Genomic DNA, 13,302 nt, shown 5'->3' on the forward strand with positions numbered 1-13,302 from the left:
AGCTTCTCTTTCTTTAAGATCTAAAAGTCATAATTTCTAATAAATATTCTTTCGAAATTAAATCGTGAGAACTAAGTATATATATATATAACGTTTCCAAAATAGGGTTATCATTCATCAACCCTAAACGACATGGTTAATCAAACCAATATATAGAGTGCACAACAATCTCACGATTTACATTTAAGTAACTATATACACATGCAAAAGACCTTGACATCAGCGGAGTGACTCTGAGCGTGGGTACCGCTACTGGATGCCATGGTACCTACCAAATGGCGAATACAAATGGACACTTTAATCTAGTTCCCAACTACCTCCAAATCTGAAAATATGAAGTTAAAAAGAGTGAGTATAAACCCAGTGAGTGAACATAGGAAGGGAACAAGCATATGATACAGAAAGTCTTCGAAAACATGATGCACTCATTTAAAAAAAATGTAATTTTTTTATATTATGAACAAAACTCGATGTCATGTTGTTTTTCAACTCATTTTAAAACATTTTGGGAGTTTAACTTTCAACATTCAATGCAATCACATAATATTCTCTCTAACATTTCTATGGTAAGTGTAAACATGTATACAACCACCGGTCATCAACTCATGTGCACTCCCATACCGCACAGAGTTGGAATCATCATCCTCCGATCATCAGTTCATGTGCACTCCCACACCGCACATAGCTGGAATCATCACACACCGGTCTTCAGCTCATGTGCACTCCCACACCGTACATAGTTGGAATCATCACCCACCGGTCATCAGCTCATGTGCACTCCCACACCGCACATAGTTGGAATCACCCGTCATCACCAGCATGTGCACTCCCATACCACACACACGCGATTACAATTATCATTCAACATTACATTTTAATGCATGGCACACGTAACAACATGTAACAAGAATCTTTGCATAACATTACATCACATGCCACAAATCAATTGGCAATTCAACACAATATTTCAAATACGTAATTCATCACATTATACATTTAAAACATAGAAGTATCACTTGTGAAAAGCTTGTTCCCGTGCATAAATTTGAAAAGAGTCAACCAAGGATATTCTAGCATTTCATTCAACACATATGCATTTGTTCAAAACCTTTTAAATGCAAGTTCACTCACCGTACTATAGCGGGATATTACATCGCTATTTATTCAGAGGCGTATCTAGCTATTTCTACTTGCCGATTGCTCGTTATTTCCTTCGACACACCACCACAGTACATTCTCTTTACTTTTGGCACTTCGTAGCAACAATCCAAATTCAATATCTTTAGTGTACATCATTTCTACTTCTCTTTTTCCTTCAATCATGAATCCTTATTCAACTAACTTATATCTTCACACATTTTTACCAAAGTTGTCTTTATCCTTCACTTGCATAATCTTTTAAATTATAATTACCAGCAACTTATTTATGACTCTAACATCTATATTAACCTTTTCTAGCCATTTTCGTTCAAATTTGTCTTATATTTTCACACATAACCCACATATATGGCAGTGACACTCATTCTCACTTTCACTCAATTATTTCTAAGTTTACATACATCCTTATCTATCTAACTTTCAATACTTTACTTCTCAATCCTCCATCCACATTCTTTTTTTTTTTCATTTCTTTCAAATAACATGCCATACAAACTTAACAATTTTTCAACTACATAACAATAACTATTTCTCAAGATTTCTCAACTATATTTAAAACATCATTCGTTTTTTATTTTTTTACTTTTATGGTTGCTTGACCCGCACATACACTTCATTGTTCCTTCAAAACATTAATCATCAAGCTGCCAAAATGATTCACACATTATTTCTCCAAAAATTTAACCAATCGTGAGCTTAAAACACAAAAATCCTTACCTTATGTCTCTTGAATCTTGAGGCCCATTTGATATTTCTTCTATTACTCTTGAATCACTCAATATCCAAGGCTTCCACTTTTCTCTCTTTTCTTTCCTTAGCCGATTCTCTCTATTTTTCCTTTCAAATGCATGGTGGTAAGGGTGAAAATGGCGCGGGAGCATGAAAATGGTGTGGGAGCATGAAGGAGAAGAAGAAACTATCTTTTGGGTGGATAAGAACCGGTCATGGGATAAGGATGAAGAGTCAAAGCTTCCAAACGATGAAGAGTCAAAGCTTCCTCTTGAAGCTTTGACCAAACTAATGGTAAAATTACCATTTTGCCCTCTAAGGTTTTCACCATTTTTAATTGTATCCTCCAACAATCTTTTAATTCCAATTTCTTTCCATTTGTCTTCCTTAACATTTGTATCAATAAAATATCAAGTTATGCTTCAACATGGTATTATCGTAATATTTAAATATTTAATTACCCACGCTAGCTTTATTTAATAAAGACACGTGGGCTCCATTAACATCATTTTTTTTTTGAAATTTCCTCGTTCTTTTTCTCCCCCACTTAGATTGACCATATACTCTTTCTTCATGAAAAATTTCGACACTGAATAAAATATTAATATTGTAATATTATTTTATTAATAAAATATTATTTTATTCTAAATTTTTCACTTGTCTCCTAGGCACCCAAAATGTCTTGTTATGCCTCGATTCACTTTCGAATCACTTTTTATATCGTTAATTCATCCTCAATAAAAAAAATATTATTATTTAATTGTTATTGCTTCTTGTGCAGAATATTTTACTCCAGAATATTCCGTCCACCCTTCATCACTTTTAAACACTCTAATTAACCTCAATTTGTATCCGATAAGTTCTATTAGTCAACATATCAAAGTACAAGGTGTTGCAATAGATGAAAAGGTAGTTGTTGCAGATCATATTGAAGCTGCTAATGAACTCTTATTCATGGCCAACACTACTGTTGTTGCAAAAAGGAAAAACTTATGGTTAATAGACAATGGTTGTTCCAATCACATGATAGGAGATGATCAAATCTTTACTACCTTCAATAGAAACTTCAAGGCAAAAATGGAGATTGGCAATAGACTTTATTCAAAGATCATTGGCTCGGGAACGATAGCAGTGGAGACTTCATCTAGGACAAAGTTCTTATCAAAGATGTATTAAATTTCTGAGGTAACATAAAACTTGCTCCGCGTTGGGCAATTTCCTGAAAATCATCATGACTTGCTGTTTAAAGATAAGTTTTGCACAATCTTTGATCTCGCTGGTGAGAAAATGTTAATTGTAGAAATGAAGAATAACACTACTCTTCAGATTAGATGAACATTGAGCATAAAGAGTACTATAGTAGAGCTAGTGATACTGAGCTTTGGCTAGAAGGTTAGGTCACATTAATTATGCCTCTTGTTAAAGGTATTTCAAGCATATTACCATCTGAACATGTTTGTGAGACTTGTATGCTAGGAAAACATAACAAACTTTTTTTTTTCCAAAGCCAAGTAATTGGAAAACCTATGACAAGCTCCGACTTGTTCATTTTGATGTTGGAGGACCCATGAGTACTCCTTGCTGAATGGTAGTCTTTAATATCTTATTTTCATATATGACTATACAAGGTTATCTTGGATTTTTTTTTTTTGAAGCAAAATCTAAAGTGTACAACCATTTCATCAAATTTAAGGCCTTAGTTGAGAATGAATCTGAACAAACCTTAAAGATTCTAAAGACAGACAATGGGTCAAAGAATTGCTCAAATGAATTTAAAAGTTACTTAACTCTTAAAAAGATCAAACACCAATTGATAGTACCCTATAATCCTCAACAAAATAGGGTCTGTGAGAGAAAGAATCAAACCATTATTGAGATGGCTCACTGTTTACTTTATGAGAAAGGATTGTCTAAGTCTTTCTGGGTAGAGACAGTCAATGTTGCAGTGAGTTTACTTAATCTATTTCCAACCAGAGCACTTTAGTGTAAAAATGCTTATGAGGCTTGTTGTGGCTCAAAACCATTTATCACTCATCTAAAAGTCTCTGGTTGTACTTGTTTTGCTAAAATTCATGATGACAAAGGATTAAGCTTGATCCCAAGTCTCAAGAAACAATTCATCTTGGATTTAGTGAAACTTCCAATGGGTAACAATTGTACAATGTTGACTGCAAGAAATTTATTATGTGCAGAGATGTCAAATTTGATGAGGATCTTAGATGGAGTTAGGAGAAGAACACTATTGAAAATTTAGACAACTTAAACATTGTTGGTGATGTTTTCTTGCATTAAGATAATCAATTAGATGATGAAGAAGATTAGAATTTAGTTGTCAGAGGAATGAGAACACTACAAGATATATACAACAGATGTAATGCTGCCATTGTTGAGCCTACAACTTACACTAAGGCTAATGAGAATGATGAATGGAAGAAAGCAAAGAACACAGAGACGGAAATGATCAAGAAGAATGGTACTTGGTTACTAGTTGACAGGCCTGCTAATCAGAAGGTTATTGGTGTCAAGTGGGTTTATAGAACCAAACTCAGTGCAAATGGATTAGTAAACAAACTAAAAACTAGGTTGTGCATGGATTAGTAAACAAACTAAAAACTAGGCTAGTGGTCAAAGGAAATTCACAAGTTTATGGGGTTGATTTCTTTGAGATATTTGCCCCAGTAACAAGACATGATACTATAAACTCTTAACAACTCTAGCTACTACGGAAAGTTGGAAAATTTTGCACCTTTATATCAAGTCTGCGTTCCTAAATGGTGTCATCACTGAAGATATATATGTTGAACAACCTGAAGGCTTTGTGTAAATGGGAAAGGAAGACAAAGTTTGCAAGCTTGTTAAAGCTCTTTTACAAGTTGAAACAAGCTCCAAGGGCCTCGTCTGAGAGAATTGACAATTATCAAGTGAGAAAAGGTTTCATACGCAATATAAATGAACCCATTTTGTATGTGAAGAACATTAATGGCTTTGTAACTCTTATAGTCTCGCTCTATGTCAATGACCTTCTTTTGACAGGGCCAGACAGTTATGTTTTAAATGATTTCAAGACGCAAATGAAACTTGAATTCAATATGACAGATTTGGGGGAGACGAGTTATTTTCTTAATACGGAATTTATACCATCTCCTAAGTTTATTTACATTCATCAAAGTAAGGAGCTTTTGAAAAGGTTTAATATGGAAGCTTGTAAAATGGTTGATACACCATTAGTCTCAAATGCAAAGTTCTATTGCAATGATGAAGCTCCTACTGCTATAAGCACAACTTACAAATGCTTAATTAGGAGTTTGCTATATTTAACAGCTTCTAAGCTTGATATTATGTATTTTGCAAGTGTGTTATCGAGACATATGCAAGCACCATTTGAGATTCACTTCTTCGCTGTCAAAAGGGTGCTTAGGTACATCAAAGGAACCACTGGTTATGGTCTTAAATTTAGTAAGAATGAAAGTAAAGAATTGGTTGGCTGCTGTGATAGCGATTGGGCAAAATGCCTTGATGATTCAAAGAACACAAGCGGGTTTTGTTTCTCATTTGGAAGTGTAGCTTTCTCATGGAACTTCAAGAAACAGGGTATGTTAGCCTAATCTTCTATCAAGGCGAAGTACATCGCCAGTTTCTGCTGCCAATCATGTTTTGTGGCTAAGGAAAATTCTTGGTGTTTTGGGGTTTAAATAGAAAGAAGGAATTGTATTGTGGCTTGATAATCAATTAGCAATAGCCATTACCAAGAATCCTGTGCAATATGAAGGAACAAAGCATATTTGAGTCAAATTCACTCCATCAAAAAAATAGTGAAGAATGAGGAAATTGCAGTGAAACACTACAACACAAATGAATAACTTGCAGACACCCTTACTAAGGGCTTAAGTAAAGAAAAATTTGCTTATCTAAGATCAAATTTGGGCTTTTGTAAGATAGAAACCAAGGAGGTGTGTTGAGAGTGGTTTCCATCTTTGCATTGAGTTTAAAGACAGTCTAACAGTGACGTCCCTGCATCAAAAACAAACTTTAAATGAGAAAGATGAAGTCACGTGCCTCCTACCACGTGACCTACCTATTGTCTTATTCCTCTTTTTATATTTTTAAAGGTTTCTTTATTTTTCCTGGCTATTTCCTTTTTTTCTGACGATAATACTATGGTGGCACCATGATGCTACGGGGAGTGGCCTAGGATTTCCTGTACAAAGATACCAAACCCATAGGGTCACGTGCCAAACAATCACTCTCAACATAAAGTGTTCATATGTGACTCTATCGCATTGATGTATCACCTCATTCCACACTAGCAAAGATGCAGATTTACCTGAGGAAAAGACAACAATCAAGCAGAGGCTTGGTGACGGTGGAGGAGTGGCCTCTTTGTTTAACAAGCTTTGCACAAACATTATCAAATTAAGGACTCGGTGACCGACAATACTCTCTTCGATTTGCAGAGCTGAATGCAAACTACGAACAGCCTTGGCACAGCAGGAAAGCAGCATTAAGGCATAAGATTTCAGCACATCTTGGAGAAATGCTTCTACAATTGCTGCAATTTTGTTCCTTGTGCTTACTCTGGTGCAAACCATATTGTCAATGTTGGCTATGTAGCTTCCAACCTATAAACTATGTTTGCAATAAGTTGCTGCATCATGTACGCAGTTTGGTAGTTCTTGCAATAGAATTTGAGTTTGTGTTCTTTATTGGTGTCTTTTTGTGTATTATACACCTTTATAACCCTGTCTTAACGTATGAGTTCACGCTTAGGTGCTTTCTTCTTATATTTAGATGATAACCTTTAGATTCCTTGTGTTTTGACTCAAAGGTGTACTTTTCTAAGAGTAAGGTATGCATGTTTTGACACAAGTATTCTAATTTCAAATAAGCTTACAGTGCAGAAGTCAATGGCAGCATGTTTGGGGATTGATGATGTCGATGGTATTAACAGAGATATTGATACTCCATAGAATTTTGGAAGTATTGTGAATTTGGATATTAACAGAAGCAAGAAAGAGAAGGAAATTATGGTTGGAGGTGATGGCTTCATAAGAAATCTTTACACTGTTTTCAACAGTGATTCAATCAACCTTCTCCATATATATATATTTGAAAATAACATTAAATTATATACGAGTATTATAAATGCATTATCAACAAAAATTCAATAGAAGTAAGTAAACTTCAATTTTACTTGTTCTAACAACTATCATTGGCAATCTTCTCACATAGAGCACCATTTTGCACCCTGAGTACCATATTTTCAATTCGCAGGCTTCCATTCTCCTTTATAAGCTGTGATGAGTAATCCTTAATGTCGACTTCATTCCTCAATCTAACATTTTCATCTTTGAGGTTTTGATTTTCATGTTGAAGGTCAGGGTTGGCCTACAAAGAAATCGAAAGATGATAAGGATCCACATATACTTGTGAGTAACAATTTGTTGTTATTATTATTTTGAAAATTTTTATTTTTTTATAAAAACAAAGAAGCTACAGTTAAAATTTAAAAGTATACAAACAAAACAAGTTTACGCAAACTTCCGAGCTCAAGTCGCTACTAGTGTTAATCTTAAGAAGTAAAGGTGGGAGTGAAGGGAAGAATTTTGTTTTGACAAAACCAAGATAAAGGATATATTAATAAAAAAAATCTAAATACAAGAGTATTAAAGTTAAATTAAATGATAATTTCAGTCATAAAAAAATGTAAATATCTTTTTAGGATTAAAAGAAACTTATTGGATATATAAAATATTGAATACAATTAGTCTAACAAATAAATTCTTTCAAAAGATAAAGAATAGAAGTTACACAAGGTTTTAAAAGGATTGAGGTTTAAAAAAGAAAAGCTTGGTAGGAAATAAAAAAAAATCCTTGTAATTTACAATTGATTTTATGTGCACAACAACATATATAGTAACTAGTTGAACTTCTTTTTAATTGCATTTTCTTTGTCTACATAAAAAGTAGTTTGACATAATAATTAATGCCAACATGCATGTTTAATTAATTGAAAAAACAAATTCACTATAAGGTAACAAAAAAAGCATTGGAAACAGGTAATTTTTTTTTTTTTTGAAAGGAAAGAAAATCAAATTATTTTGATTGAATCTAAGAGCAACAACCATCAAATTTACCATACTAAAAATTCCTAAAGAGGGGCCAAATTATAAGTTCTTGGAGAGACAAAATAAGGTTTTATCATTTTTTGAGAGAGAATATACAAAAGGTTGAGGGAACTTTAAGGAGCCAAGGGGAGAAGTTCAGGTCCTAAAAGATATATTCAGAAGGTATGAAATCGCATCTGGACAGAAGATAAATCTAGAAAAATCAGATCTGGTGTTCAGCAGGAATACAAGGAATGAGGAGCAAGCAATGGTATGTCAAATGTTGGGCATGAATAATGATCATTAGGGAGGCAAATACCTAGGGATGCCATTAATAGGAGGTGGGTCTAAAAAACAGATATTCCAATTTGTCAAGGAGAAGATTACAAGGAGAATATCAAATTGGAAGAACAAACTGTTGTCCATTGCAGGCAGGCAATTCCCACTTATATAATGAGCTGCTTCAAATTACCAGAGTCACTTTGTAATGAAATTAACTCGGTGATTGCTAAATAGTGGTGGGGTGGGAATAAGAAGGACCACAAGATCCATTAGAAAAATTGGCAACACGTGTCTGTCAAAACATAGCGGAGGTATGGGATTCAGGAATATACGAGCTTATAATCTGGCATTGTTAGCCAAGCAGGGTTGGCAGTTGTAGATGAAAGAAGACACACTGGCATTTAGAATGCTAAAAGAAAGATACTTTCCTAGTACTGATTTTATAAGTGCATTGATGGGGACTAACCCAATTTATATTTGGATAAGTTAGGGAGTCTCAATCCTTAATCAAAAAAGGCATGATGTGGAGAGTGGATAATGGAAGTGAAAACAGAGTGAGAGATGATTGTTGGGTTCCATATGACACTCCTAGACCCGTGCTTGTTTGTGAGGATAGTGCGTCAGGAAATATGATGGCTAGTGAGTTAATTGATCAAAATTATGTCAGGTGGAATGAAGGTAAAATTAGAAGTTGCTTTGCAGATTATGAAAGTCAGCTTATAATATCAATTCCTTTGAGTTTTCGGATGCCTAATGATAAGCAAATTTGGTTTGATAGCAAAGATGGTGCATATACGGTAAAAACTGGTTATCGATTGCAAAGCTCTAATATGTTTAAGATGGGTAGTGGCTCTTCAAATAGAAATCCAACGACTGTCTGAAAGAAGCTGTGGAGCTTTAAGGTTCCTAGGAAAATTATTTTATTTACATGGAGCGCTATTAAAGGAATTTTACCTACGAGGGCAGCTTTAATACAAAGGAAGCTTAATGTGGAACCATCATGTCCCTTTGTGTGGAGGAAGTAGAAACATATTTTCACTGCTTGTGCTATTGTCAGTATGCAAGAGCTCCTTGTCTTTATTCTAAGCGGGGATTTCGGGATATTAAAGAGCATTTTGATTCGGCTGCTGATTGGATACTTTGGCTTGTATTGAATGTTGAAATACTGGATGCAGAAGAAATAATTTGTGTATTATGGGCTTTATGGAAGGCTAGGAATTTGCTGGTTTTCAAAGTGCAGAAAATGGATCCTATGGCTGTTGTGGAGATGGGGTGTGACATTTGCAGGGAATTTTGGAGTGCCAACAAGTTGAGTGGTATAAATGAAGAAATGATAACAGGAATTCATGATCACTGGAGAAGAGCTGTAGGAAATAAATTAAACACTGATGCTGTGATCTTTGTCAATAATGGAGTAAAAATTATGGAAGCAGGATTTGTCTTGCGAGATGCTTATGGTGAGATGATTTGGGCAGGTTGAGCAAAGTTTAATTTTGGTGGTAAGGTTGAGGATGCAGAGTTACCGTCCCTGGATGATATGCAGTAGAGAAAATATGGGAATAACAGAGGTGGAGTTAGACAACGTGACGGTGGTGAATCAGCTAAATGAGAAGAAATTTTCTGGTGCTCTAGGAAATATCTTCAAGACTGCACTGATTATACGGAGAAGGTGAATTGCAGAAAAGTTTCTCAATGCCTAAGGAGACTGAACCCTGTTGCTCACCTTATGGCCCAGCATGTAAAAGTAAACAGTGAGGATCATGTGTTGTGGAGAAGATGTGCAGAGTTACCGAGCAAAATCAAAGAGTGCCTGCTAAAAGACGAGGAAGCTTCATAGTTTACAAACGGGTGATGGGTTTTGGGAATGTTCCTAGTGATTTGCATGGTTAAGTACTCTTTTCTACTTACCCTTGGTTTTTATCCCAATGGGTTGTTTCAAGGGTAGGTTTTTTACAAGGCTTACTTGCTGTGCAAGGGGAACAAATGTGGGATATAGGGGTCTGATGTTCTTGAAATGTAATTTTGTTAATATCTCGCATTGTGACATGTGATTGGTGATTAATGAAATGCACTATATTCGCAGCAAAAAAAATTAATTATAAACAAATCAAACCATATCAGTTAGCTAACCCTGAGAAATCAAGAAAAAGCAAATATATCTTTTCCCCAATATGAATCTGCATAATACTACAGACTATATTAAACAAATAAGTAAGACATATCTCATTAAGGAAAAGAAAGGGGAAACAAAAAACTTCAGAGAACAACTAAGGCAGAGAGAGGCACTTACTAGAAGTTCTGATGAAAGTATCTGTACCAGAATATTTTGCTTCTCATGCTCAAACTTCGTATTATTGAGATCATTTCTAAGTTGTTTAATCTCTTCTGCTTGTGATTCTAAAGTTTGATTCATCAAAGCATTTTCCCCCTTTAAAGATTCATTCTCCTTCTCCAAATGTTCATTTTCTTCACCAAGTGCCTCTAGATTGTCCTTCATTTCCATTCTCTGTTTCTGTAAGTGAGAAATTAAAGATTTTAAATGAGACATACCATAAGAACTGAACAAAAGATAACAAAAAGGAATAATATTTCACCTTGCATCTTTCTCTGTAATCTCTATCCCTCTGTCTTTTCCTTGCAACCTTGTCATCTGTCAAAACTTCAGCATCATTTATTTTGGACCTTCTACTTAAGGATATATCTAAACCTTGCTGCCCTAAGTGCATGTTTGCTTCATTAATATACGCCATCATACTAGATGTTGCATGTTGATCATATTGTTGTCCAGTAAACTGAGTGCCAGTTGTCTGATTTAGCATTGATGGATCAAAAGACAGTAGTGAATCGATAGAATTCAATAATTCCGGTGAAGGAATTTCCATTTTCACTGTCAGTAGAACAAAAAACAAGATATGTGTTATATTAAGCATTTGACTCAATGTTAAGTGCATATACCCCCTGTTGCAAAAAAAAAAAACCGATTCAAATACCAGTCCCTAAAAATTAAAAAAAAAAACCAAAATATAGCAATATAGTTTATTAAGTTGTACACCAGCAAGGAGGATAGAAATAGATAACCCAAAATCCAATAAAGTACTTGGACTCAATTGGGATGAAATGGTAGGCAAGAGCTTCCAAAGATTTCATTCTCCTAGTAAATAGTAATGTAACCGATATGTTGTGAAATACTGCAATGGAAACTTGGGTTAGGAATTGCAGCTAATAGTGTAACAAACAAACATGCAGATTTTTAAAGCTTATAAAGTTAAAGATTCCTCAGAACATATGAACTTTTATTGGGGAATTTCACCAAACATTTTGAGTCGAATTATTCCAATTTCTAATTTGGTTTAGTTCTTCTCTTCCAGAAAGTCGCTGGGTTCTCATTAATTTATTCTTTTACTAATTAGAAAGAATTATTGATTTAGATATCTATATATATACACGCGAAAGAGGCTTTTGTGAGGATTTCATAACAAGATCATAGAAATTAAGATTTGGGGAAAAGGAGAAAAAAAAAGAACCAAGATCAATACTTTTGATAGGCACAGATGTGATCAGATATGATCATGCTAGAATTATTATAATTCATGTATAATCGGTTACGCTTATCAATCTTATTATATGATACCCTTTTCACTAATTCTAACAGACAAAAAGAGATAAAGTGTCATCCTCCAAAAAAACATTAAAATTTTAATTAAAATAAACATTTATATATATAAAAGAATTAAAAACAAAAACAAAAAAATTTCCCAAAAAAAAATTTCTTTACAAATTGAAAGGCGTTTTTGGAACTGAAAATAAATTATGGGAGAAGGGGCAGTTCTCGATTTGAAAGAGAATGGCAGATTAAAAAATATCTCAGTTTCTGAAAATCAAGCATAAAATTCAATAAAAGCTATCAACAAATAGACAAGCATAAAATTGGAAACATTTAAAACTTACAACTTGCTTCAAGATCTTGATAGGAGTTCGTCCCATCGGAACTTGGTTCCCCAAAATCCTCCATCGACGAACTGCTACTAAAAAATGCTTTGGGATCGATCTCTTCAAACCCTGTTCCAACCATTGAGTTCAACAAAATAATTCTTGCCTATGAAAATGAGCTGCTGGGGTTTCAGTGGAAAAAGAAATTAGTACTTGCTGAGTTGTCTCTGGTAATTAACTTTTTTCTTTTTTCGTATATATAATTCTGCAAAACATATCGAATCTTTTGGCAATTTGTTGAAAAGGACCGGTGAAAAGCTGCACTAATTTATTTATAAAGCAATGAAAAAGAACATGCATTGGAGTCAAAGACGGTGGTCTTTATTAGTTAATTAGCTTCTTTATTTATCTGCATATTATTTATTTACTATTGAAAGAATTTATTGTTCGGAAAAATCAATATCTTCTCTTTCACGTCAAATGAATCTAATTGTAATATGTTTTAAATAATCCTTTTAGTGATCTAAGACATCTAGAACAAAATGAGACCACCACATATTTTTTCTGCAAAGAATTAGAATGAAATGTTCACACGTTTTAGAGTTCTTAGGGCTAAAATGCATTATCAATTCAATAAATGAGTTTAAAAGGGTTAGATACCTTGAGTAATGTGGGTTAATTTGATGAAATGATTAATTAAACGTATATAAACGTGTCATATACGGGTTAAGTAGATTAATCCCTATAGGAAACATATCATTTCATGTCATAAACGGATTTACATGATTATACAAAACTCAAACTCACTTAATTCTATGTTATGTTAGCTGATCTTTGTCAAAACTATAAGGTGTAATTTGGATCATAGTGCATTTTTCTTATGTGCAGTGGCGGGTTTAAGATTTTATATAAGAGGTGTAAAAGGTAATCATTTAAGGTCATGGATCGAGTCAATGATTTGATTGAGAGTAAAAATTAATCACTTTTAAAATAATTTTGAATTATAAAATAAAATTGCATTAACAATTTAAATATAAGTGTTAGATAAAGAAGCTTGTAGCACAACAACTAAAAAGAAGTGAATTGCTTTTCAAAAAAA

The 13,302-nt window shown here is 33.9% G+C and overlaps 2 protein-coding genes across 2 annotated transcripts; one reads left to right on the forward strand and one right to left on the reverse strand.

The window, feature by feature from the left end:
- LOC18594699 (uncharacterized mitochondrial protein AtMg00810) lies at nt 4,228–5,492 on the forward strand. The gene is made up of 2 exons (XM_018124363.1): nt 4,228–4,449; nt 4,677–5,492. Exons 1-2 carry the CDS (start codon nt 4,228–4,230, stop codon nt 5,490–5,492), a joined length of 1,038 nt encoding a protein of 345 aa, XP_017979852.1.
- LOC18594700 lies at nt 6,930–12,491 on the reverse strand. Its single transcript, XM_007022327.2, has 4 exons — nt 12,222–12,491; nt 10,868–11,160; nt 10,564–10,785; nt 6,930–7,272 (listed from the first exon to the last, which is right to left on the reverse strand). The coding sequence occupies exons 1-4, from the start codon at nt 12,343–12,345 to the stop codon at nt 7,084–7,086; spliced, it is 828 nt and encodes a 275-aa protein (XP_007022389.2). The 5' UTR covers nt 12,346–12,491; the 3' UTR covers nt 6,930–7,083.

This window comes from Theobroma cacao, chromosome 7 (genome assembly GCF_000208745.1).
Source record: "Theobroma cacao cultivar B97-61/B2 chromosome 7, Criollo_cocoa_genome_V2, whole genome shotgun sequence".
Lineage (NCBI taxonomy): Eukaryota > Viridiplantae > Streptophyta > Magnoliopsida > Malvales > Malvaceae > Theobroma > Theobroma cacao.

Excerpts from the sequence above, each read along its gene's own strand:
- LOC18594700 (XM_007022327.2), bottom strand. The coding sequence starts at position 12,345 with ATGGTTGGAACAGGGTTTGAAGAGATCGATCCCAAAGCATTTTTTAGT. Across the intron at positions 11,161-12,221 it reads TCAAGATCTTGAAGCAAGTT|TGAAAATGGAAATTCCTTCA; the intron begins GTAAGTTTTAAA and ends TTCTACTGACAG. Across the intron at positions 10,786-10,867 it reads ATTACAGAGAAAGATGCAAG|AAACAGAGAATGGAAATGAA; the intron begins GTGAAATATTAT and ends TCTCACTTACAG.
- LOC18594699 (XM_018124363.1), top strand. The coding sequence starts at position 4,228 with ATGAGAACACTACAAGATATATACAACAGATGTAATGCTGCCATTGTT. Across the intron at positions 4,450-4,676 it reads AACTCAGTGCAAATGGATTA|ATATATATGTTGAACAACCT; the intron begins GTAAACAAACTA and ends TCATCACTGAAG.